The 25,204-nt window shown below is 39.8% G+C and overlaps 2 protein-coding genes across 3 annotated transcripts; one reads left to right on the top strand and one right to left on the bottom strand.

Annotated features, from left to right (window-relative positions):
* The first annotated feature begins 2,442 nt into the window (after window positions 1-2,442).
* oxa1l (OXA1L mitochondrial inner membrane protein) lies at window positions 2,443-8,869 on the top strand. 2 transcript variants are annotated; one of them, XM_061030631.1, is made up of 11 exons: window positions 2,443-2,602; window positions 3,895-4,029; window positions 4,915-5,001; window positions 5,083-5,377; window positions 5,557-5,700; window positions 5,827-5,912; window positions 6,899-7,063; window positions 7,220-7,324; window positions 7,419-7,581; window positions 7,684-7,764; window positions 8,552-8,869. In XM_061030631.1, exons 1-11 carry the CDS (start codon window positions 2,492-2,494, stop codon window positions 8,659-8,661), a joined length of 1,482 nt encoding a protein of 493 aa, XP_060886614.1. In that variant the 5' UTR covers window positions 2,443-2,491; the 3' UTR covers window positions 8,662-8,869. The 2 variants fall into 2 exon arrangements, with proteins under 2 accessions (XP_060886614.1, XP_060886615.1); XM_061030632.1 differs by lacking the exon at window positions 4,915-5,001.
* A 13-nt stretch (window positions 8,870-8,882) lies between these two features.
* Window positions 8,883-18,591, bottom strand: slc7a7 (solute carrier family 7 member 7). The gene is made up of 10 exons (XM_061030629.1): window positions 18,515-18,591; window positions 17,627-18,226; window positions 13,668-13,793; window positions 13,435-13,579; window positions 12,070-12,193; window positions 11,609-11,712; window positions 11,417-11,513; window positions 11,146-11,295; window positions 10,425-10,608; window positions 8,883-9,576 (listed from the first exon to the last, which is right to left on the bottom strand). Exons 2-10 carry the CDS (start codon window positions 18,105-18,107, stop codon window positions 9,506-9,508), a joined length of 1,482 nt encoding a protein of 493 aa, XP_060886612.1. The 5' UTR covers window positions 18,108-18,226; window positions 18,515-18,591; the 3' UTR covers window positions 8,883-9,505.
* Between the last annotated feature and the right edge of the window lie 6,613 nt (window positions 18,592-25,204).

The following is a 25,204-nucleotide window of genomic DNA, read 5'->3' on the forward strand; positions in this document are numbered from 1 at the left end:
GTCAGAGCTCACACTGTTACAGTCATAGAGCACACACGGTTACATTCAGAGCTCACACTGTTACAGTCATAGAGCACACACTGTTAGAGTCAGAGCTCATACTGTTACAGTCATAGAGCATACACTGTTACAGTCATAGAGCTCAACTGTTACAGTCATAGAGCACACACTGTTACAGTCATAGAGCATACACTGTTACAGTCATAGAGCTCAACTATTACAGTTAGAGCTCACACTGTTACAGTCATAGAGCTCAACTGTTACAGTCAGAGCACACTGTTACAGTCAGAGCTCACACTGCTACAGTCATAGAGCTCACACTGTTACAGTCATAGAGCTCACACTGCTACAGTCATAGAGCTCACACTGTTACAGTCATAGAGCTCACACTGCTACAGTCATAGAGCTCACACTGCTACAGTCATAGAGCTCACACTGTTACAGTCATAGAGCTCACACTGCTACAGTCATAGAGCTCAACTGTTACAGTCATAGAGCTCAACTGTTACAGTCAGAGCTCACACTGTTACAGTCATAGAGCTCACACTGTTATAGTCACAGCCATAGTCATCTCAGCCAGACCCTCTATGCAACTACAGATCAATATCCAGCTTGGTACAACCAAACTCATACCCACAAAGTCTGCCAGGAACCTGGGTGTCATGATTAATGACCAGCTAACATTTAAGGTTCAAGTAGCCTCGATTGCCCAGTCATGTTGATTTGCCCTGTACAACATCAGGAAGATCAGACCTTACCTGTCAGAACAAGCTACACAGCTGCTGTTACAGGCTCTTTTTAACTTACGAAAAAATTAGCTGGAGCTGGAGCTGGATACACTGCTTCTGTTCATCCACACCAGTCAACAGTCATACTGGTTCTTCCTCTGGGGAACCTGCTTTAGTGGAGTTTGACTGTTACAGTCATAGAGCTCAACTGTTACAGTCAGAGCTCACACTGTTACAGTCATAGAGCTCACACTGTTACAGTCAGAGCTCACACTGTTACAGTCATAGAGCACACACTATTACAGTCATAGAGCACACACTGTTACAGTCAGAGCTCACACTGTTACAGTCAGAGCTCACACTGTTACAGTCATAGAGCTCACACTGTTACAGTCATAGAGCTCACACTGTTACAGTCATAGAGCACACACTGTTACAGTCAGAGCTCACACTGTTACAGTCAGAGCTCACACTGTTACAGTCATAGAGCACACACTGTTACAGTCAGAGCTCACACTGTTACAGTCATAGAGCACACACGGTTACATTCAGAGCTCACACTGTTACAGTCATAGAGCACACACTGTTAGAGTCAGAGCTCATACTGTTACAGTCATAGAGCATACACTGTTACAGTCATAGAGCTCAACTGTTACAGTCATAGAGCACACACTGTTACAGTCATAGAGCTCACACTGCTACAGTCATAGAGCTCACACTGCTACAGTCATAGAGCTCACACTGCTACAGTCATAGAGCTCACACTGCTACAGTCATAGAGCTCAACTGTTACAGTCATAGAGCTCAACTGTTACAGTCAGAGCTCACACTGTTACAGTCATAGAGCTCACACTGTTATAGTCACAGTCATAGTCATCTCAGCCAGACCCTCTATGCAACTACAGATCAATATCCAGCTTGGTACAACCAAACTCATACCCACAAAGTCTGCCAGGAACCTGGGTGTCATGATTAATGACCAGCTAACATTTAAGGTTCAAGTAGCCTCGATTGCCCAGTCATGTTGATTTGCCCTGTACAACATCAGGAAGATCAGACCTTACCTGTCAGAACAAGCTACACAGCTGCTGTTACAGGCTCTTTTTAACTTACGAAAAAATTAAAAAAAATCTAAAAAAGATGAAACATTAGTCTCCTCTAGAGTACATGGTTACAAATTACATTTGATCTTGCTCTAGCCCTGTCACATATTTACAAGCTCCTTGAAACTTTAAATGAGAGGTTAAACTTCATGAGCTGGTTACTGTTACTCAGCAGCCACTCAAGAAACTCTATCATACCAAAATATAATCTACAGACATGGACATTTTGGAAATTATTGCTAAATTTTGCCACCTTGAGTCCTACCGGAATCTGGTCTGGCCCATGGACTAGTAGGCTACTTGGTTGGCACTTCAGGCCACATCTAACTCTGTTGAACTCTGAATGAAAAAGTAAACATAAATACAATATTGAGTCAGAGAAATATCCACTTTAACATTTAACACATGTAAAGCGTATGTCAATTAGATCTAAAGAGTTAATTTTCCATATTATGAAAGGTCATCTTAAATCTTTCTAACCTAACGTGAAGACGTTTTTAAGAAGCAAATGAGTGTGCTATATAGTGCGCGAAAATGATTATCATCATCACACCGGTAGGTGGCAGCAAGGCACACAGCGTGCCTAGTCTACTGGAAAAGAAGAAGAAGAAGAAGAAGATTGACTCTTCTCGTTTTCCGTCAATACTATAATTTTCCAACATGGCGGCCATCAGGAGCGGGGTGACTCCGTGTTGCCTGGCAAGAAGCTTTCTGAGACAGGCTGGAAAACCGCAAAGGGGCAGTGACTCTCTTTCAGAAATGTTGAACCAAGTAGGTCTTCCCCAGATATCTACTTCTGATACGTTGTCTCTTCGTTTAAAACAAGGACGAAAACAGCGACTTTCCCAAGCTAACTCGCTAGCCGGATAGCATCCTCGGTGCATGCTGCTGTTTGACTTTGACAGGCTCAGCCTCAATCTTTATGTGATACATCATGCATTTACACAGTTATTATACAAGTGCAGGGTTGTTTAGTTAAGTATTGAGATACGTGCACTTTTATTTATTTATATATATATATATATAACTTAAAACACTTTTGTGGTTTCACAGGCCACATGTCAACAACTATCACACTGCAACACATTTATTATGTGAAGATAGCGATTGCTCTGTTTTACCTAAGATTTTTGTTGTGGGCTCGTTGTCTCCTCTAAAATGAGCAACTGATGGACACCTGGTTCATCTGAGGGTCAAAAGTGAAATGAAACTACCAGAAACATGACCATAAACAGTGTAATGCACAGGAAAATGTGACATTGTAAACATTGTTATGCTACTACCTTCTACATCAGGTTAACTTATAACATATCCTGTTAAGATGTAGACAGAAAGTTACAAATGTTTAACAAAGTATCCTTTGTTTGAGAAATAGGACAGTGGACAGAGAGAGAACGGGGAATGACATGCAGGAAACGAGCAGGTCAGAGTTGAACCTGGGCAGCTCGCTTCATCATTGATTTTTTGATGATTTAAGAAAGTTTATAAAATGTAGGTTATATGTAGTCAGCAAAGATGTTTATATATATTTGTTACATAAATAGCATGTAAAAAAATAAGTTCATAAAATGTAGTTTAAGCATAACTGGGGGCAAGAAAAGTTCAATATTTAGTCTGCAAAGATGTCTGTATAGTCCTACATTAACATTAAAACCTGTACAGAAAGAGAGAAAAGACAAAACTAATAGCTATTTTAAATGCAAGCTGACATACACAAGTATTGGGCAAACTGGTGGAGGAATTTAAGTCACATGCTAGATTTCAAATCTCTTATTGAATAAAAAATAAATCTTATTGGTTGACTTTTTCAAAGCCTTTAATTCTATGTGTCTGAATTTTGTAGTACTAAATGTTTTAGAGTGAAATAATCCTAATATCGACCGATAAAATGATCAGAACTGATATATAATGCATCCCTACTTAAACGTTTGAGTTAGGATGAACATGTTCTTAAACCCAGATAACTGATGTAACATTAAACCACAACACAGAAGCCTCCTTCAGGTTGTTGGTTTCATGATTGTGTTCCTTACCGACTCTCTGTCTTGCCGCTAAACAAACAGCGGTTGCTCCAGAGGTCCCTTCTTCACACGGCGTTTGAGTGTCAGAGTTCTACTTCCAGGACTCTGCTGGGAAGCAGCCAGCATGGGAAGTTTCTCTGGGTGAGCGCCGTGGCAGTCAGACATAACAGCTCACAGGTGAGATGGCAGACCTGCCTGAAGATAAACGAGATTCATGGTTAAATGGTTTGACTTTCGTATGTTATTGCTGCCCTGCTTTTCACTATCCTCTGAGATGGAAATTTTCATAGCACAACAGAATATTAACCACTTTTTGAAATAGCTATAGGCTCATGTTCTGTCTTTTACTTGGTATGATATTCTTTTGATTTCCTCTTGCATCAATATTGTGCATTTCATTTACCAGAAGGAACAATTAAGAAACAATATACTATGGGCTACACTGTACATTATGCCTTTGAATGGTTTCATTGTTGTAGAAAAACTTTCTCTCGTATGTTTTGAGCTATAATTTAAAGGTCAGTGTAGACTTGATCATGCCCTTATACTAGTTTTATTTTGATTGAGACTTTGAACTTTTGACAGTACCGTCTATAAACAGATTCTGCGCTACTATACTGCTCATGAATACAACCTGCACCACAAATATTGTTGAATTGTTTTCGTGTTAATTTGTCAGTCTTAAACACAGCTGCGACTTTAACTGATTAGTGCAAGAAAGATGGGGCAACAGCACATTTGTAGTGAAATGTTGATATTGTTGCTTTTCTTGATGAAATAGTAGGCCTGAAAATGATTTGATTGAAACTGTTTGAAAGTTTTTTATTGTGATTTTTTTTTGTTAGCAGTTAAAGCTAATTAGATTTGGTTGGTTATAAATGGACTTTATATTGATAAGGAGCCTACCTACTTTTCCGTGGAAGTGGATTCAACCATGTTGTTACTAGAATTTCATTTTTCTTTGTAAGTCTTATTTGCTAAAATATTAAAGCCAACATGACCAGCTGAATAATTCTTAAAGTAGTTCCATGTTGATATTGATATTAGTTTTGATATTTCTAGAGCCTGCCTGAAGAGGGAAGCATCACAGCTCCTTTCTCTTTGCCCGCTGACCCCACCCACATCATAGCACAACCAGTCTTGGAGCAGGTGGCTGAGGCTGTTTTTATTTGTTAAATAAACTTAAGACCTTTGTTGCAATTTCACTTCAATTCAATTTATTTTTTTCAGGTTCCAGTCGGAAGCACAACAGCACCAGTAGAGGACATGTCTTCATCTCCCCCAGTCCTGGTTTCCCCCCCTGAGCTTGTGTCCGCAGACCCCTCCCCTGTTTTTACACAGCCAATCATTGAGCAGGTGTACGAGGCTGCACCGACTGCACTGGAGGTCATTCAGACTGGCAGCATAGAGACAAGTTTAGCAGAACTGGGATTGGCCGGCCACACACCAGTGGGGCTGATCCAGTACTTGTTGGAGTTAATGCATGTGGATCTTGGTTTGCCCTGGTGGGGGGCCATTGTGGTAGGTAAGTATGGATTAGAGAAAAACAGATAAATCAGTATGTCAACATTCATATCATCATTTGAGGCTGATATTTTCTCTGTGCCTGTTCTTTAAGCAATTCATACAATGTCTTCAGTAATCCCTGCATTCTTCTTGTCTTCTTCTTTCCTATGTCATTGAATCTCGTCTACACTTGCACAGGAACCGTGTTGGCTCGTTTAGCTGTGTTTCCGGTTATAGTGAAGGGCCAGAGGGAGGCAGCCAAGCTCAACAACGTTATGCCCGAGATGACCAAACTCACTAACAGGATGAATGAGGCCAAACAGAGCGGAAACAAATTTGATTGTAAAATCTCCCTCTTTCTTCACTGAATGTTTTCTTTTACGTCACATTGAAGATATTTATGTGTGTGTGTGTTGGTAAGAATCCAGCCTCTTCATCTTGTTATGAGCTGCTGTTTGCTTGTTACAGTTGCAAAGGCCTACTCTGACCTGACCTTGTTCCAGAAGAAGAATGATGTAAATCCTCTCCGTGGCTTTCTAGTGCCATTGGCTCAGGTCAGTTTTCCTCTTTGTACTGTGTTCCTTTAATATTGCACCGTGCAGTGACAACAATAAAAAAAAAAAACTTTTGGTGTTAAGCTTATCTTTTATCTTAACCATCAGAACATATGAAGTAGGGCTGTCAGTGTGAACTAGTTAATCCTGAAAAGAATGCAGTATTGTTATAACCCAGCTCATCACATTTATCCCTTCAGGTGACCGTGGATGAGTATTGCAGTGTCTCCCTGTAGTCACAGTGTAGTCCTAGCTTCAGTTCAAATTTCATGTATGCCCAAATTCACAGACACATCCTGGAAAAGGAGACTCGTTGAATCAGGGTTTATTTATACATCTAGAGTTCTTGACCCCTGCATACTAAAAAACTGCCTTAAAATAAGCAAATGTTAGTAAAATAGTTGATCTACTTGTACTTAACACTGTAAGCAGAATAGCACAAACAAATATAACGTAGGCACAGTCCTCCTTTAGTTTTTTTTTTGTGATCACTTTGTAATTTAGAAATTTACAAATAAATGACATCACATATTACAAGTTTCCCCCCCCCCCCCCCCCCCCTCTTTTCTTCCTCCACCCCCCCAGAGCACATACATGTACAAAAGTGGATTTGTGCAAATGTCATGATCAATCCAACTTCAAAACCTTCCCCCCCACCCCCATCCTCCCCATGGCAACCCCACATACATCCCCTCCCCAGATCTCTCAAGGGAAACAGAGAAAATAAAAACATATTTAAGGTCAAGCACACCGCACCACTGTCCTCAACTAGATTGAAGGCTGCGTCCCACGCTTTGGGGGTCTTAAGGCTGGCCCCATGCTTTCGAGCCACCGACCATTCCAATGTCCTCCTGTAGTATTGACTAACTATTTAACATACATGTACAAAACCTGGCGTTGGGAATTGAAAGCTGCAGTGTCAGTTAAGCCAATTTGATAAAAAAAGGAGCATTATGATTTAATGAGTCGTCTGTCTGTCCTCACAGGCCCCAGTGTTTGTCTCCTTCTTCATTGCACTGAGGAAGATGGCCTATCTGCCGGTGCCCAGCTTGCAGACAGGAGGCATGCTCTGGTTTTCAGACCTGACTGCTGCAGATCCTTTTTACATCTTACCTCTGGCCGTCACTGGAACCATGTTCTTCATCCTGGAGGTCAGCGAGACCTTATCTAACCTGTCCGAAATAATGTCAACCATGTCAATGTGTAACTGAGTGATTCAGTAATGAGAACAAGAGTGAGATTCATTGTGTCATGGATTCGTTATCAAATGTTGAATTTAATTAAATTCCACTTTTTCACTCTTGTAGTTGGGTGCCGAGTCTGGAATCGATAACCCCAACCTGCGAGCCATGAAGACCGTGTTCAGGATCATGCCCTTCATCATCCTCCCCCTCACTATCAACTTCCCCACGGTCAATCTAGCTTTCACTCACATCTGATTTTGCTATCTGCTGCGTTCTTAATATATTCAGTGTCTAAATATAGTTCTTTTCAAACACACTCCAGGCGGTGTTCACCTACTGGCTGACCTCAAACTGCTTCTCCCTCGGTCAAGTTGCCCTGCTCAGACACCCCCTCATTAGAGATAAGCTAAACATCCCGGAGAGGATCAAACACCCGGCTTCAGCCATGCCAGAAAGTGACGGCCTTATCAAGAGCATAAAGAAGGGTTTGTTTCCAAACATTCATCCAACGGAGAAAGACTTTCATTAATTGACTTTTTTAAGATGTCAGGTGAAATCTCTGAAAATGTTGCTGGTTTGTTCTTTAGGATGGAAAAATGCTCAGCTGGCACAGCAGCTGGAGGAGAGAGAAAGACGAATCAAAAATCATCTGGACATTGCCTCCAAAGGTCAGTCTCACCATGACTCAATCAGCTTATCCCTTGTTTGGCTTTTGTGTGCCAACAGCCCAGCTTAATAAGAATTCAATTCAACTCTAGCATAAATTCAAAACAGTAATGTTCAGTGTATCACTCCTCCATGTCTTTTTGTAGAATTGAAGCAGTGCACCCTTGTGGCAAGAACCCGGTGTTGCATTAATAAAACTGAAGAATTAAAAAAAAAAAGAAAAGGATTTTTAAGATTATAAGTGTTGTTTCTTCTTTGAACAGAGCTGAAAATTGTGAAGTGAAAAATAAATTCCCTTCATCAGGATATACAATTTTACCAGTCTTGAACTATTTAATCAGAACACGGTCCTTTAGGTTGGTGGTTTCTTTCTTTTTTGGGGGGGCTTTTTGTGCCTTTTAATGGAGAGATAGGACAGTGAATAGAGTTGGAAATCAGGGAGAGAAAGTGGGTAAAGCGGGAAAGCAGCCAGAGGCTGGATTCGAACTCGGGCAGCCCGCGTTGAGGACTATAACCTCCATACATCAGTGCCCCTTTTCCAAGTTCTCAAAGATGACATCTTATGTATATTTTTCTTTACCTTTCATAATTTACTAGGTCTCTGTTTCCAGCATTTTGTTGGTCAAATCAGTAATAAATAGTTTATGCCTATAATAAATAAAATAATAAATGCCTTTATTATTTTTTTAAAATACAAAATAAGGTAGATATTCAGGTTTTTAAATTACACATGCATGAGTATGCTCTTCTCTTTAAATGTGTGTCAAATGTCTTTATTTCTCTCCACAGGCCCTCTAAGGCAGACTTTTACCCACAATCCCCTCCAGCAGACTGCAGCATCAAGTAAGAACAAGCCAGAGGTTGGCAAAGACAGGCCGTGGAAGGACACGATTGGATAGGTCAGACTGGTGAATAGCTTGAAAGTGAAATAAATTATGTACATATTTATGGATAGAAGAGGGAGAGAGAGTGGTCATCATGTATCGTTCTAATTAAAATGACAAATCTGTACCAAAACCACCACTTTTCTTTGTATGTTGAGATTTTTGAAAACACATCACATTACTAAGAAACTACGTTTGAGCAGAATTAAACAAATGAGATGATATATTTTGTCAAGAAGTCATTTTATTATAAATACATGTTTTTAGCTTAGCCGTCTCAAACTCTGTCACATTGAACAGCTAGTTAAATGGTGTAAAAATAGCCCCTCAGTAGACTTCACACCTTACAGTACAAAATATTTTCTGAACACCTTTGCATTATATTCTTAAGAATTGTCCTACTACATTTTATCTGTGCAGATGTGAATGATATAAAACCCAGACTGTTTCTATGGTTGGCAGTGCTTTTTCTAACTTTTTCTGAAAATAAAAATGTTCCCATTACCGTTTTCTGGGAAACTCAGAAAAGCAATACATGTAGGTTTATGTAATTTCCTTATATATATTAATTGAATAGTTCTACTTATAAACACAGTTTAATTAAAAACGGAATAAAGTTAATTTCTAGTTTCACTTCAAATTCTCAGCCAGATGAAAATCTTTGTCAAAAAGCACTCAGGCACTTTTCACCTTCATTGACATTATCGCTGGGTGATGATGATTGACAGGTCAGGGTGCTGCTGGGGTCCAGCGCAACCTTAAAATGTGTCGTGCATCAGTAGCGGCGATCGGCCACCCATGGTGAGTTCAGGTTCTGCATTCGTGCGTCAGTCTTTGGTCAGGTGATAAAATGAAACATTTACTCTGCTTTGTTGTCCATTTCTGTCAGAACAGAGTAACACACCTTCTGAATCAGCAGGCCGTATTTAGCTGAAAGAGGAGCAGACGGGAGTGAAGTTAGTAGGTTACAACATGTTCAGTTATCAGCACGTATACAGACTGCAAAGATAATTCTAATTTGAATTCAGGAATGTCTGTGAAACAAACAGCTACAGTAGGCTAAATTTAAACTGGAACAGCAAAAAAAGGAGCACACACGACAATGAGTAAAATTCCAGGTGGATGACAGCAAGACTTAAAAAGACAGCACAGTAAATGTCCTTTCAAGTTTACAGAGTGATACAGAGTTTGTGTTGACGGAAAGATGTTTTGTCCGTTATGTGGACCTCATTTGAGCCGGATTAGTCAGTTTTGCTTTTCGTGTGGACGGTCTCTTGAACTTTTAAAGGACACAGACACAGGAAGGACCAGATATGCACTTCCAGGTCCATTCCCTTTCCGTCAAGATTCTGTCGTTTGTAAATTTGTTTGGGGACTGGTAAAAGTGTTTTCTGCCACTTGTAAATTTGTGTCAGTGTTTCACATCTTGTACATTGGTTTTGTCCTCGGTGAAAGTGTTTTGGGTTTGGTAATTTAGTTTTTTTAAATGTAAACATGTTTTTAAAAATGTAAATTTGCCTCAAGTTTTTTTTCCATCAATTATTTAAACTCTTGCAGATCTGCAAAGTCTTATAATCAAAGTAGGCTCTAATTTGTTTACAATTAACAATTAAAGGCTGCGCATGCCTGAACCACCCTAACTTAACAACGATACATTATCAAAATGTAGCACACCAAGGACCTGGCCACGATCTCGCAGGTAAATCAAGCGAGAAACTCTTGGTTAAAAAAATCATCATAGATAGATTTTATGTCTGAAAACAGATAGCAAGACTTACCAATGGCACGCCGTAGCCACATTGGCCTCCTTTTGGCTGGAGTGCGGATGCACAGGAAGTAAACAGGCACACCTGACAGGGCGATGCCGATGCCGATCAGAGAGTTGATGGTGTCGCTGTAGAGTGGCACCACCACGAGGAAGACGGTGAGGAAACAAAAGATGATGGGGTAGAAGAGACTGAGCTGAGGGAGGAAGAGGGGGGAAATAGGTGAGGTCTCGTGTGTAAGAAAGAAAATCTAATATCTGAAACTGTAAATCTTAGTTACATCACATAGCTTAAAAGCAAAGAAGCAAATAATCAGACACAATAAAATCATTGGATGAAAAAACAAATTCCAGCCCAAACACATTTGTTTGGAGCCAAAAACATGAAACTTTAAAACCTTTTTTTTCAGATGTATTTTGTAATTTTCTACCCTTTGGATGGAAGAAAAATCATAGGTGTGAAATTAGTAAGTTTCCCATTACTCAGTATCCCACTGCTATGATTGTTTCATGGTTACAGGCAACATTAGCTGCTACTAGTACAGTAACAGTAACTCTGACTGACCTTACTCCAGTTGCATTGTGGTTATTTTAACAAAGAAAAAATAATGACTCCAGTAATCAAGTAACAATCTTTGTCCAAGTCCATTTTAAAAATCCAACATTGTCACAGACGTCAAAAGCCAACTTGTCTTTTTTCCAGCTCGCGATGTGGTGCAGTGAAAGGGAGTTACCTTTAGTGGTCTCTTTCTCTCTGGCTGCTTCCAGCGCAGATACAGTTGTCCCAAAATGGACAGACCAACAAAGAACCAGTAGCTGAAGCTGTAGTAGTTGATGAGCCTGAAGACGTCTTCCACACACAGGTAAATCAGAGCCATGATGCCCTGCGGAGACAGATTAGAAACACTTAAGTCCAGCTATGAAATGTAGGGTGGGTTTTTCCTGAAGACTTAACAGTGGGATGAAAAATAAATAAATAAAAGGTCAAAAGTAAGGTTGACTGACGTTGAAGAGCAGGGCAGGGACTGGAGTGTAGCGGTGGACATGGATCATGCACAAGTTGTCCGGTAGGTGGCCCTCTCTGGAGCCGACGAAAAACAGCCTTCGAAGACACAAAATGATGCAATAGAGATTGTGGTGAATGACGGACAAAGTATAATGAGGTGGCAAAAATAGAATTCATATTCAACCCCTCACCTGGAGGAAGCCAGGATGGATGCATTGAGTCCTCCAAAGCAGGATAGAGCCACAGCGAGGGGAATGGTCCAGTTCATCACACCAAACACCTGGTCTGCAAAAGTCTAGAAAACCAAGATACAATTCTTAATAACAAGGTGTCCATTAACAGAAATGGACAGATGACAACAAGGCCACAACTGTGCAGCTTCTGCAGAGCCAATCGAGGGGACGTTATCCCGCTCATATGGTCAATTACTACAGAAAAATTCAAACCAACTGAGGGTTATTTTGGGAAAAAAAGTAGTCACTATCCCTTGACTACCTAGTTAGGGGTAGGTAGTAGCACACATATTTATGTTGAATTGATGAACAAGAAGTTTACTGGGATTACTACAAAGGATATTAATTGACAACCCACAGCTAATCAGAATCAAGCTTTCACCACAGGCCGTGGTGTAATACGGATTATATGCACTTACCACAGCCACCGCATCACTGTCTAAGATAGCATTGATGGGGAGGATGGTGTAGTAGGCCACGTTGGTGAGAATGTAGATAACTGTCACTATGGGCATGGATATTGCGATGGCCAGCGGTAGATTCCTGCAAATGACAAAAATCAAACAGCAAAGGGGATCAGATATGGAGCGTGAAATGATTCCTGAGGGGAGGATGGGGATTGTATAAGGTGTAAGTGTGTGTGTGTGTGTGTGTGTGTGTGTGTGTGTGTGTGTGTGTGTGTGTGTGTGTGTGTGTGTGTGTGTGTGTGTGTGTGTGTGTGTGTGTGTGTGTGTGTGTGTGTGTGTGTGTGTGGGGGGGGGGGGGGTTGATTAATCTGCCTGGGAACTCTGGTAGAGGCTGGTGATCCAGTCACATGTGTAGTCTTTAAAACAGGAATGTAACTAAGTAAATCTAATCAAGTACTCCACTTTTCTTCTGCTTTACTACCTTTTGTCCTGTTCGATCCACAAATCTCCCCTGATTGGGAACTTATTCCACCGTGGATAAACTGGAAATTGTTTAAAGCTGAATACAGGAATTCTTTTTCTGAACTCATTAAAAGGTTTTTACCTCATGGAGACTACAACACAGCCATCCTAAAACAAAAAACGATGACTCCATAGAATATGATGCACTGCTTTCAAACTACACTACATAACAGAGTGCACATTAGACCCAAATTGAAGGTCTACAGTATTAAAGGTGATATATTGTGAAAAATCCACTTTTACAGTGTTTTTGAACATGTATCTGGATAACCTGAGTGTCCCACAAAATGTGAAATAAACCCACCCAGTCCTTTGTTTGTGGTCTGCACAAGTCTTACAACACAGAGAAAAATTGCTCTCAATTTAACGTGCTCTCAGAGTTAGTATTTCCAATACTGTGCCAAGTTTTCCATCGTTAACCTGAAGAGGATATTCTCAAGTCCCTTCTTGAGGAGGGGGAGGAGTTGTATAACAAAAACGATACTGTAATATGTCATACTAACTTATCTCTGAAAGACATAAGATTTGACTTAATCAGACTTAAGTTTCGAATACGCGCTAAAAAATGATGCCAAAGTCAAGTTTCCAGAAATCGCAGTTCCTAAAATGGCCACTTGGCGCTGGCCTCAAAAACAGGTCAATTGGCACAGAAGCTCATACTGAAATGCACCAAGTTGACAACGTTAGTGTTAACATATTGCATATTTGTGTCCCAGGAGCTATATTGAAAGGAGCTATAAGAAAATACTTTATGATAAAAATGGGAATAATTAGTGTAAGCAAAACCTTCTTCAGTGTTCAAATTAACAGCTGAATATTGCTTAAACAACATGAACATCATCTGGATCTCTTTACCTCTCTGGGTCCTTGATCTCCTCTGTGACGAAGTTGAGCGTGTCCCATCCAGAATAGGAGAAGAGAGCTGAGTACAGAGCCAGAGCGAGGCCTCCTGGATCTGTAGAGGAGCCCTCAAAGAGGCCCTCGAAGTTCTGCGTGTGACCTTTAAAACACCAACAAAATGATTAAAGTGGTGAAAACATGACCTGAAGAATGCGTTTCCTTATCTAACTGAAGTAGAGGAGTAGCACCTTGACCAATCTTCACCAGGCCGGTGATGATTACTGCAATGAGAGCGATGACTTTGGCGTAGGTGAAGAAGTCCTGGACTCTGGTGCCCCACTTCACATAGGCACAGTTTACAAAGGTGAGCAAACCTGTGTGGAAGAAACAGAAGAAAAAAAACACACCTTAATCTGCATGTTATCATGCACACATACACAAACACACTGTTAAAAACAAAAAGTGTCAGCAGGTGACATTTGCTCTGTAACGAGTCTGTGCCAGAAATGTTTCTGCGTCAAGAGTATTATGGCTTGAAGGAAACACTAACTGCTGACTCAAGCACACTTGCCTGTTGTTTTTCCAATGAGGAAACAGCCGAGTGCAGTGCGTACAACCTCACTACACACACACACACACACACACACACACACTTGGCACGAATAGAAACAATCACAGGTACTATCTTGGAAGACAGGCACATTTTAAAAGCTATAAAAAAAAAAGTAATCAGATTTAACTCTCCTCAATGATTGTAGTTGGTAATCATTACTACATATTGACCCACATGCTGCAAAAGGTTAAAGTGCTCTAAACTAAACTGCTACTTTTTTATTGCTTTCCTAAGTTTCAAACAGCATTGGTGTTCTTCAGAAACATGTTTTTGTTCTTTGTTCTATAACTAATCTCTTCCTGGCTTCTTATCAGCACTTGATACTTAAGCTCATAAAAGTGGAGATAATAGGAGGAGGTCTAATCATTTTTGATGTTCAAGTTGTTGAGTCAGACTTATATCACCTTTGTTATAGTGGTATTGTTAATGCTGCTTGTGTTTCTGCTGTTTCTTTTGATTTGGTGCTATAAGTCTCTGTTTTCTGTTTTTCATTTTGTTGACATCTGTACCACTTCTTGTCTATATGTTTGTCTATATATATACTGTATATATATATATATCTATATATACATATACATTTTGGCTTATTTACTCGACGGTTTTGTACATTTTTTCGAGTAATTTAATTGAACTTTTCTTCTCTTTGTACAAAGGGGCAGGTTTATAATTTCTTATTCCTGCACCTGTTCATTCTTTGTTTAGGCCTAAGTGAAGAGAAAGGCATTTGGCTCTAAAATAAAAAGTTTCAACAAATTCTGGGTAACTAGAATTTCTTAAGCAAACAACAATCCTTTTAAAATAACACTGTGCACCCATTTTGTCCTGAAAAAAATTGAAGTTCGCCACTGACCTCCACATCACCAAGACATTTAAAGGTGCACTATGTAGATTTGGTAGTGAAATTTGAAAGTCCGAGAAGTGAAACAATTCCACACTATATTTTCTGAACTAAATACACAAAATCTATTCAAATGAAAAAATGGGTCCCTGGAACACAGTTTGGAGCTAAAAATCAACAGAGAGTTAAAGTTTCACTGTTGCAGCCCCCTCACCATAACTTCTTCAGACAGTGTGACAGGGACCAAATGTTCCTCTGAGGACAGTTTGTGTGTAGAGTTATGAACATATATCACAGAATCTGTACACTTCTCCAACTTCCATATTTCTCTACCAGAGCAACATAGTGCACCTTTAAGGATTAGTCCAAAACAAGGACTACATCACTGCCCTCTCCTCCCCGCGGACCAGCAGGGTCAAACAGTTGGGGGACAAATCATAATACTATCATCTTCCACCTTATTGACAGGTAGTAGATCATAACAAGTCCATTCCCAACAGGAGCTCCGGTCAAACACAACAAAAACACAACGCCCCCTGGACGGAGGCGACCAGCACAGAGGGACGAAGAGGAAGCTCTGCCACACAAGAAGTAGAGGAGTGGGGTGTTGACAATGAAAGGTTAGAAGGGTGGGAGGTGTGAGGATGGGTTCAGGAGGCTGGCCTACTGGTAGTGGAGTATAAATATGGTCTACATGTGAAGTGAAATGGAGATCTTCAATAACTAATATGGTTGCTCACTGGCTGTGTACTCACGTGTGAATAGTGAATATGATATCCGGGACTTTGGTTTCAACTGCAAAAGCACTTTTTTTTTTTAAGTAAACAGGACTTAAAAGTCAACATGGTAGATGTTGAATTTATACTTACTCTGATTTTGTAGTTTATGGTATTTTTTTAAATGTATTTTCTTTAAGGTTTCTTTAACCCTTCTGTCATTTTTTAAGATAATTGTGTTCAGATTTGATATCATATGACTCCAGATGGTGGGGAACCAATTTAGTTCAGTTGCTACAGCAGGTATATCGAGACAAAGTCTTCACTGCGTCTGTTTTTTCTTCCGACTCTTGGCCATTTGGTTCATGTCATCCTTGCTCTCTCTTCCCTGTATATCCGAGGTATCATCACTAAAGGTAACGGCCGACAAATGAAACCAAAAAAAAAACTCTCCCCTGTAGGCAAGACAAATATGATGGTGTCTATTTGTACAGTCTGCTTAGTATTGACTATTTATGTTTAAGTGGGCATGCATAACAACAAAAAGAGATTTCCAGTAGGGATTCTGTGAACTGATTCACAGTCAGGTCGCACCCCATGTGAAGAGGCAAATGTCCCCCAAGCAAGCGGCCCGGTTTCAATTCCGACCTGCTTGCCCCTTTCCTCCCACTCGCTCTTCTGCTGTCACCTCTACCCACTCTCCAATCAACTTGAGGCAACAAAAAATAAATGATTGCCAATGTGGGAGTCTTACACCGTCTCTGAATACATCTAATCCTAAAAAAACATTTTGAAAACAGACAAGAACTACAAAGAAGTAATGAAAAAAACACGTCGATACCAGAATCTGCAATCAGCTAAATTGTTTGTTTTTTAAATCTCTATCTAACTTGAATTTCACAACCAGTGCATCTATAGGATATAAGTATGTAAGTAACTACGAGCTCCGGTTACCGGAGTGTTTTTGTTGTTGTGATTTTCCTGGCGGAAGTCGGTTTCCATAGAAATTGGACCAACCTATGTTCAAGCTGATGTCCATTTTTATGAGAAGTTCTGCCTGTTGTCAAGTTAACCAGAATGTAAAAAGTGACTTTTGTCATTTAGTATGATCAAAAGGTGTTGTCTCCTTAGCGCTACTTTCATTTGGATACAGAGGTCTGTAATCATAAATAAGAGCTGTAGAGGCATAGCTTCCCAGCCTAAAGGCCTCCAAGAGAGTGACTGTTTTCACACTGACAGGAAGTGTATTTAGTTTAGTCTTAAGCCTCCCTCCTGTGCTGAGCTTGTCAGTAGCGTGTTAGCCTCTCAGGTCAGAGTCTCCCTGCAGGACTTTACCTCACAGCTATCAGGCCTCATGCTCGAGACGCTGCTTATTGGTGCATGCCACAAGTGTGCATGTTTGTTTTCAAGTGTTCATGCATCCATGCGTGACGTTTAGGCAGGCTGGTGGATCAGTGAGTAATATTTATTGCAAAAAAAAAGGCACAATTTGTAGTTATTTCTTTCTGTAGGGCTTGTCCGCAGGATGTCATCTAGAAGACCCCGTGTTTTGGTCCTTGGCTGCTTGTTTCAGTGCCTGGTTGCCTGAGTGTTGGTATTTCTGTTGCCTCGGACAGCAGTTTTGTGAATGTCTTGCTGTGATCTTGTCAGTTTGATTAAATCCGTTTGTCAGCCTTGCTCTTTTGGTGCCTCTTCTCTCTTTGGGTTTTTCTCTGAAGTAATGAATCGCTTTTTGCTTTGCCGATTAAGCCTTGTGACTCAAGCATGTTGGTAGCATGTAAGGATTTCTACATCTGCACTGAGAATGAGTAACACTTTTTTTCGCTCGGTTCCTGTTTGACTTGATTGTCTGTGAGGTTTTTCAGACCTGCTGACTGAAGCAGTGGTGTCACCAATTTTCACTTCTCTAGTCTATGACACTCACGTGCTTTCCTTCAGATTTGGAATAAACTGCGGTTGTTGAATATATCACAACAGTGTCTTACTCATACACATGCTGACATACATAAGCATTCATTCACACTCCTGATGTGTACTTACATATACAAGCAGCGGCCAGCAGCCTGTTGGCCACGTAGGGGGCTATACAGGTGGGGAAGATGGGCTGCACCATGTAATTGGAGAAAGTGATGGCGATGATGGCCTGGCTGGTCGGCTCGATGATAAGCAGCGACGTCCACAGGCGGATGAAGGCCATGAAGCCCCCGAAGGCCTCCAGGATGTAGGCATAGGAGGCCCCAGACTTGGTAATGGTGGTCCCCAGCTCGGCGTAGCACAGGGCGCCGAACACGGAGAAGATCCCCCCAATGGTCCACACCACCAGGGAGAGGCCGTAGGAGGCGCTGTGGATGAGGACGCCCTTGGGCGAGACAAAGATCCCCGATCCGATCATGTTCCCCACGATGAGGCAGACGCCGTTCAGGAGAGAGATCTCTTTCTTGAGCTTCATGGACTCTTCTGAGCCTTCGGACTTTGCAGCAGAGGGGCCTCCATTGGTCGCCTCTTGCGTTGGGGCGGCCATTCTTCGTGTCTTGTTGGTTTATTGAATTTATTAGAAGATGTCCTCTGAATAGTCACAAATGTAGAGCTTTCCCCTTTGATGTGTGACTTCTAAACGTTTCTAAGATCCTCTCCTGCCATCTGTGGAGGAAACACAGGTCATTTCATGTTGATGCTGTAACATCGGAAACAGAGTCTTCAGAGCAGAAAATTTATAATTGTTCCAATCCTGACCAAATCTAGTCCAAAACCTTCATTTTAACATACCAGGGCTACTAGTCTACAGAAAGAAAATCATGTTAACCACATGAAAGTACAAGCTGTTGTGTTTTAGAGCAGTTTTGTGGAGTGCAGAGCCATTAGCCCGCTCAGCAAATGGCCTTTTAAGGTTGAGTGTATTGACAGAGAGAGGGAGAGGAGCAAACATGCCTGAAAACACTGCTTCTTCATTAGTAACCAAACATGTTTCTGAGGTAGAATTACCACTTGAGCCAGAAACACACACTTTGAGCCAAGAAATCTGAAAAAAAAGTCAGACACATATTGGCAGAGTGAGAAAATCAGTACAGTGGCTGGTTACATGTTTTCCAAAGTTCATCATCCTCAGCATGAATGAATTGTGATTGAGACAAACTCATGTTAGGTGGCTTGTTCTTTCACCTTCTTTAATGTCATTGTGTTCATTTACAAATCACTTTGTAAACTGCCTGAAGTTTGCTAATGGAGTTTTTGAATGAAAACGAGCACTCTATAAGTCGGTGGTTCTCAACTCGTCGAGCCTCAGGACCCACCACCTTCCTCTGTGAAAAATTGCGACCCAAATTTCTGATATTTTTTCGACCAATCAGATTTATTTACTCAAAATTTGTGCAGCTTGGACCTCAGCCTGTACAAAACATGTGACAGAATTAAGAAACTGATTTTAAAAAAGGCATACATTTGCGACCCACTAAAAATGGCTCAGTGACCCACCTCTGGGTCCCGACCCACCAGTTGAGAAACACTACTCTAAATCAATGTCTTTTTATGTGTTGTGTTGTTCTTCTTGCTTTTATTTGGACTTTGAGTCTGTAATAAAGTTTGAGTCGAATTGAATTGAAGTTTTAGTTGACAACAACGTGTCAGTTAAAATGTGTTTTCATTCCATAAGCACATTGTTGGGTGATATTTAGGTCACAGATGTTTAAAACTAATAGAATATTTACTTTCAATGTAAAGGTCAACGTGTTAAAAAGTAGTAGTGTCAAAAGTACCTTCATGCATTAAACTGCATTTCATTTTGAAACATTTGAATAGAGCTCTGAATAAACCAAGGCCAACATTTCAGATATTTACAAGGAATAACTCTTAAATTGGAACTTATTTCAAAAGTTGTTTCAAAGTGATTTCAATGATTACCTCTTACTTTTCCTATATTAAACTACATTGAACCAAAGTTTTAACTCTGCTAATAGAACTACCTCAAACAATTCTTTAATGAAACAAACTTTTTATGATTTCTAAATGAACTACAAGTCAAGGCACAGATTTTAGAGATATGATATCGGATCTTCTTTTTTTATTGCCTGACTGATAGATTGAGGAGCATTTCTATTTGAGAAAACCACATTGGATGTTGAAAAAAATCAAAATACACTTTGTCTGTTGTCTCAAGGTGATTTCAAAAACAGTTTGTATAGTTGAACTCATCAAAGTTTAACTTTCACCTTCCCTCATTACTGACTTCATTTTGAAAAGTCACATTTTTTGAGTCGATGCGGGGGTAAAATCTGTCGTGAGTTAGGAATATATTTTGCTCAAAAAGCAACAATTTTAGATTCACGTGATGTTTCAAGGTGATTTCAAAGACAATCTGTAACAATGTGTAGCTGAATCTTTAACCTTCACCTTCCTCCTTCCTTCTATCAGTTGTCTTGTCACTGTGTGAGCGGGAAAGTAATTTGAAAATGGCCTCTAATTTAATGTCAATTCATTTAATATGAATGGAGATTTGCAAGAAAAGCAGTATGCCAAGTCCAAATGAAGATTTCAGGGATATGACATTAAGATTTCAAGAAAGAAATTGTGCATCTGAAAGGTAATTTCATTAAAAAAAAACATTGCTTCAATGTAACTTTTATGACCTTCAAACTGAAATTAGTTTACCCTTCACTGGCTTCAACCAAATACATATAAATACAGACATATATACATGTTAGATTGAATGTAAATTATGTTTTAAATCATTGTGAAAATGATTCTTTGAGGCCAAGATTTTGGAGAAAATACTTTTGGCTTTTAGACTAAAATACCTAAACTGAAATGTGTCTCTATCTCACAGTTTATGATTAATGTAAGGGTCAAAGCTTTGCACATTTATTTGATTTAAAGGGAATTTTAGATAACTGTTGCTTATGGTTTTAAAGAATGTCCTTAAGGTTTCTCACCTCCAGGTTAAGCCCAACAAACTAAAGTTTTTAGCCCGCTTGACTTTTCACCTTCAAATCACCAAAAATGCTGTTAAATGATTTTTTTTTAGTGAGCCAGCAAAGAGTAACGTTAAAACAGGAGTTAGAAACACAGGCAGGTCAAGATAAAGAGAACAATGAGGTGCATGGACCAATACATTGATCTTAAGATAGTAAACATAGCAGACAAATAAGTCATTCAGTGCTGGAGACGCACAGCAAGATCAGATCATTCGTGTCCTGATATCCTGCTACTGAATGAGGATTCAAGATGAATTTGACAGAGGAGGCCAGAGTGACTGATACCTTCAGGCAGACGCAGATCAGCAGCACGTGGGTTCACAAAGAAGTGACAGTAGATTGAGTGTTCATGTGTGTGATCAAACGGCTGCTGGAGACACAGAGAGGCGAGGCTCTTACAGAAAGAGAGAGCAAGGTCCAAAAAGTGCCGATAAGGCAGTCCTTCATGTGTAAGATTACTCAAGGTTACATCCTGGATTTTTTTTGAGGATCCAATGATTCATATTGCATGTGTCACTAAAGATATTTTCACATCATGAAGATTATTATTTGTGAATTTGAAGTGTATCCAAAGGATGGTATTGAAGAATCAGGCAGGGAAACACTTGGTTGCAGGATTTAAGGCTCCTATCTATCAATAGCACATAAAATAAAATAATAATAAAATAAAACTCACTAACATGCTTTAAAAATTCCACATGTGGATGGGCAGGTTAACAATTGATAGTTTGGGTTGCAAACTTTCCTGGTACTTCCTGTGAGTGAATCACCTGCTTGAATGATCAGGAAAACGCCATGTAGAGGAAAACTCACCTTTTCAGCACCGTGTGTGAGTCCACATTGAGCAAAATCTAACGTGTGGTTTCTGATTTCCTGCCACTCTCCTCCTTGGCTCGCGCTCTCTGCCTCACTACTACAGCCAATAAGATGCGCGCTCTTGCGTCTTCCTCATCCGCCTGTTTCCGCTGGTCGTGGCTGTGCGCTCCTCAGCTGATGAACTTGTTGCATTTATGCACTCCTGGTGTATGACGCTTTACTACAGAGGAAACGAGTCAGAGGAGGGAGGGGGCTCCCCGTACTGTCTCCTGAGTGAGTTTCCATTCTTAGTTCATTAAAGGCATGTTGAGATCATCAAAGGAAGAAACGATCAGTCGATATTGTGATTAAAGGTGCAGTAAAAAGAACAGCACGTTGATGAATTGAGGGACATATGATCATTCATTGTTATATGTTACAGTTTAACAATAGAATAGAAAATATACATAAAATTACACGCTTAACATTGATTAATGCATTTAGGCTACATGTCTCTTATAGTCAACGTAAATAAAAAGAACAGCCTATAACACACATGTGCTTCGTTTGCAAGAGTTAAATGCGTCTCTTCATTAATGGATTACGAACATTTTTAGAATTTTAACTGAAATTGAAAGTTTAAATTTGACAACGCAAATGAAGATCAGTTAATGATCCTGTTTTCAGCGGTAACAGAATTCCTGCCAGGATAACAACGAGACAATGATGAATGATAAAAGATGTGATGGAATGATATGCAGGAAAAATTATGTTTTTTTTTTTCTTTAATTAAAATTTGAAAGGACTTAAAGAAACATAGTTTGACAATGTCAGAAAATGCCTTGCTTAACATTTAAAATATTTTTTTAAGTATATTTTTTCCACAACAGACAAATGATTTTGTCAGTGGGCTCTAAATAAAGTAAAAAAGTGATTAGGTTTAGGAAATAGGAAAGGAAAAAAATACATCAAGAAAATAAAAAAGAACAGTGTTCAAGGGGTTTTTCAAGTTTTCTGTATTCAATCATGCTTAAAAGCTTAAACTCTGACTCTGATTTTTAATGGATTTGAATGAGTAAATGCTTAGTGTGTCTTTATGTTTGTGTAGCCTAATGGAATACAAATGTATGAACCATAGCGCCCTCTTGTGGCATGACGAAATACTGAAGGACAAAACATGACAGGGTGCCTCTGAAGTGAGGTCTTTTTTTTTTTTTTACACAACTGAACTGGACAAATGAAGTATTTAAATGGGATCCAACATGTTTAGCTTTACTACTTTATTTTAGACGAAATCAAGATTGTTTTAACAATAAATGGCTGAGAACTAACTGAAGATCACAAAGTACACAGTTCATTTTTTATAAAGTAAATTAGCACAAATTAAGCTACCTTTGAGATGTAAATCTTTGTTGATATATCAGTTTGTGTTTTTTATATAATGAATAGCACAAAATATTTGAAGCAACTATTTACACTTACACTATTTGCTCTTTTTTAATTGCTTGAGATTACATACCTCATGAATTGGTGCTATACAGATAAAAACGATTGAATGATTGAAACTCAGTTTCATCATAATGGTGAATTAATTACATTTTGTGTGAACCTTATAGATATTAAATAGTATTCCTTTAACTCTGCATGTTCTTCCATGAATGAGTCGTATTTTATAGCATAACATTTGAATTATGTTATCAAGAATCCAACCCTTTTTTTGCAAGTATTTTAGATAGGATTTTTTTATTTTGCATTGTAAACAGTATGAATTAGTTGCTGTAAAATCAAAGAAAACAATTGTCTTTTTATACACCAGTGTTCACTTAAAGTTGCCAAAATGAGGAGTAAAAGTTGTATACATAAATAAGTAAACACATCTGTCTTAAACAGTTGATAAACTAAACTGCTGGGGGGGGTTGAACACTAAATTCAATGCACAACTATATTTGCTTGATTATCCTACAACAAAACATTTAAATTCTGAGCAAATTGTGGGGAAAAAAACAGTTCACACCTCTTATCTACCTGTCAAAGATATAGTATGAAGTCAAATTTGCATATAAAGTTAGTTGTAATCCACTTAATAATAGAGCAGTAACACTCTGCTTGTCGCCCAGATGGTTGTTCATCTTCTTTTGTGTTGGCTAACGTCGATGTTTCACTTGACATTTAACACCTCCAGAAACGTATTCTTTCTCATGAAGATGATTGATGTCTATAGGATAGGGATGAATGTTCATTGATTAGTGGATAAGAGGGTTGATGAGATTAAAGCCTGCAACTGTTTCCATAGCACCTGTGGCCTTTTGCATGATAGATAGATAGATCTAGGTTGTATATGAGGTAAGTAGGTGAGTAATATCATTTGCCATTGTTGTAACAGGCGTGTTGTGGCTCTGTTGCTCATGTCTCACAGGCTGTAAGTAAGGAGGTTAATAATCCTGGATGCTGTCTTTGTAATTTCCATGAGTTTTGTTGTTGCTCTTGTGGACATTGTAAAAAACAGTACAGCAAGATGGGTTGAATTATACTTCTGTAAAGTAATAGCAGCAGGTTCTCCAAACTTGAGTTTCTTATTTATATATTGAAAACTTTTAGAATGACTTTTCTTTCTTCTTCTCCCTTCTTTTTAAAATTGTTTTTGATTGAGATACGTCCCTTGTCGCCTACGAACGCCTGTGGACAAACTTCTCACACATGGCTCCTTTCATTCCTTTTGTCCTCCACTCTGTCCTGAGCATTCTCTTCCTTGGTTACTGGTTGTCATGGATTCAGAAGCCCCTGTAGGCTAAAAAACTGGAGGGATTAATGGCGGCCATTTTGGGGACAGCTGGGCCAGGTTGGTCCCTGTTGCCCCCTATCCCGCTCCCAGTCACTTTGGGGGGAAGAGGGGTGGCATTGTGTGAGGATTAGAGCTTCCTGTGTGTCAGCTCATTACATGGGGTGGGAAGAGGGGTGGGGGGGGAGTACAGGGGTGAGGGTGGTGAGCAGAAAGAGTGAGGGAGAGAGAAATGAAAGAGAAAATGAAAGAGCGTATGACACAGAGAGGGGGGGAGAGGGTGGGTGGGGGGGGGGGGGGGGGTGACGGCCCCTACAGCTGCACCCTCAATCACACTCATACAGGCTGTGGTTATCCTTTTCACACACTAACACACACACACACACACACACACAATACTGGGAAACTGAAACATATTAAAGACTGAGGGTAAAAAAAAAAACAGAATTAGGAGACAGCAAGCCCAGGGCCCCAGACAAAGGGAACCCGATTCAGACATGCAGAGACTTGGAACAAACGAGCGAAAACTGACAAACAATGTTCACACAGAAGACGAATCATGCACACAGAATACGTAAACAGATAAACTAATTCACTGAGACAAACTCTAAACTGAAGCCAGTCTGAATCAGCCATCAGCCATGAACAAACACAGGTCTCCAATTCCAATTCACATCGCCTTTGTTTTATTACTTGTTTATACATCACATGGGCAGCATGGGAACATCGTTACAAAAAGGGTTTTTACAAAAGGTAAAGCAAAGCATAAAAATACTTCACTGGGTAGAGCAGGAATGTGGTGAGCAGAGACAATCTCTGCAGTAGCAGAAAACTCTCAAGTGCTTTGAGAGAGGAGAGCTGGGGGAGGAGGAGAAAGGGAACAGAAAAGGGGGGGGGGGGGCGTTATAATCAACAGGATTCATCCTTGCTGTAGATTTGAATATTCAACATCGAGGAACACAACTTACTGCTGTTTACAACAAGAAGTACAGGAATGTTTACAAAACAACTGATCATCTTACACAATGCTCACCATTATAAACATTATTGAAATCATCAGGGTTATGCTTATTCACC

This window comes from Labrus mixtus, chromosome 23, assembly GCF_963584025.1.
Source record: "Labrus mixtus chromosome 23, fLabMix1.1, whole genome shotgun sequence".
Lineage (NCBI taxonomy): Eukaryota > Metazoa > Chordata > Actinopteri > Labriformes > Labridae > Labrus > Labrus mixtus.

Coding starts and splice junctions, on each gene's coding strand:
- oxa1l (XM_061030631.1), top strand. CDS start 2,492: ATGGCGGCCATCAGGAGCGGGGTGACTCCGTGTTGCCTGGCAAGAAGC. Junction 7,064..7,219: donor CCATGTTCTTCATCCTGGAG/GTCAGCGAGACC, acceptor TCACTCTTGTAG/TTGGGTGCCGAGTCTGGAAT. Junction 7,325..7,418: donor TCACTATCAACTTCCCCACG/GTCAATCTAGCT, acceptor AACACACTCCAG/GCGGTGTTCACCTACTGGCT.
- slc7a7 (XM_061030629.1), bottom strand. CDS start 18,107: ATGGCCGCCCCAACGCAAGAGGCGACCAATGGAGGCCCCTCTGCTGCA. Junction 11,296..11,416: donor TCCCTGCCCTGCTCTTCAAC/GTCAGTCAACCT, acceptor CTGTCTCCGCAG/GGCATCATGGCTCTGATTTA. Junction 10,609..11,145: donor AGAGAAAGAGACCACTAAAG/GTAACTCCCTTT, acceptor TTCCTCCCTCAG/CTCAGTCTCTTCTACCCCAT.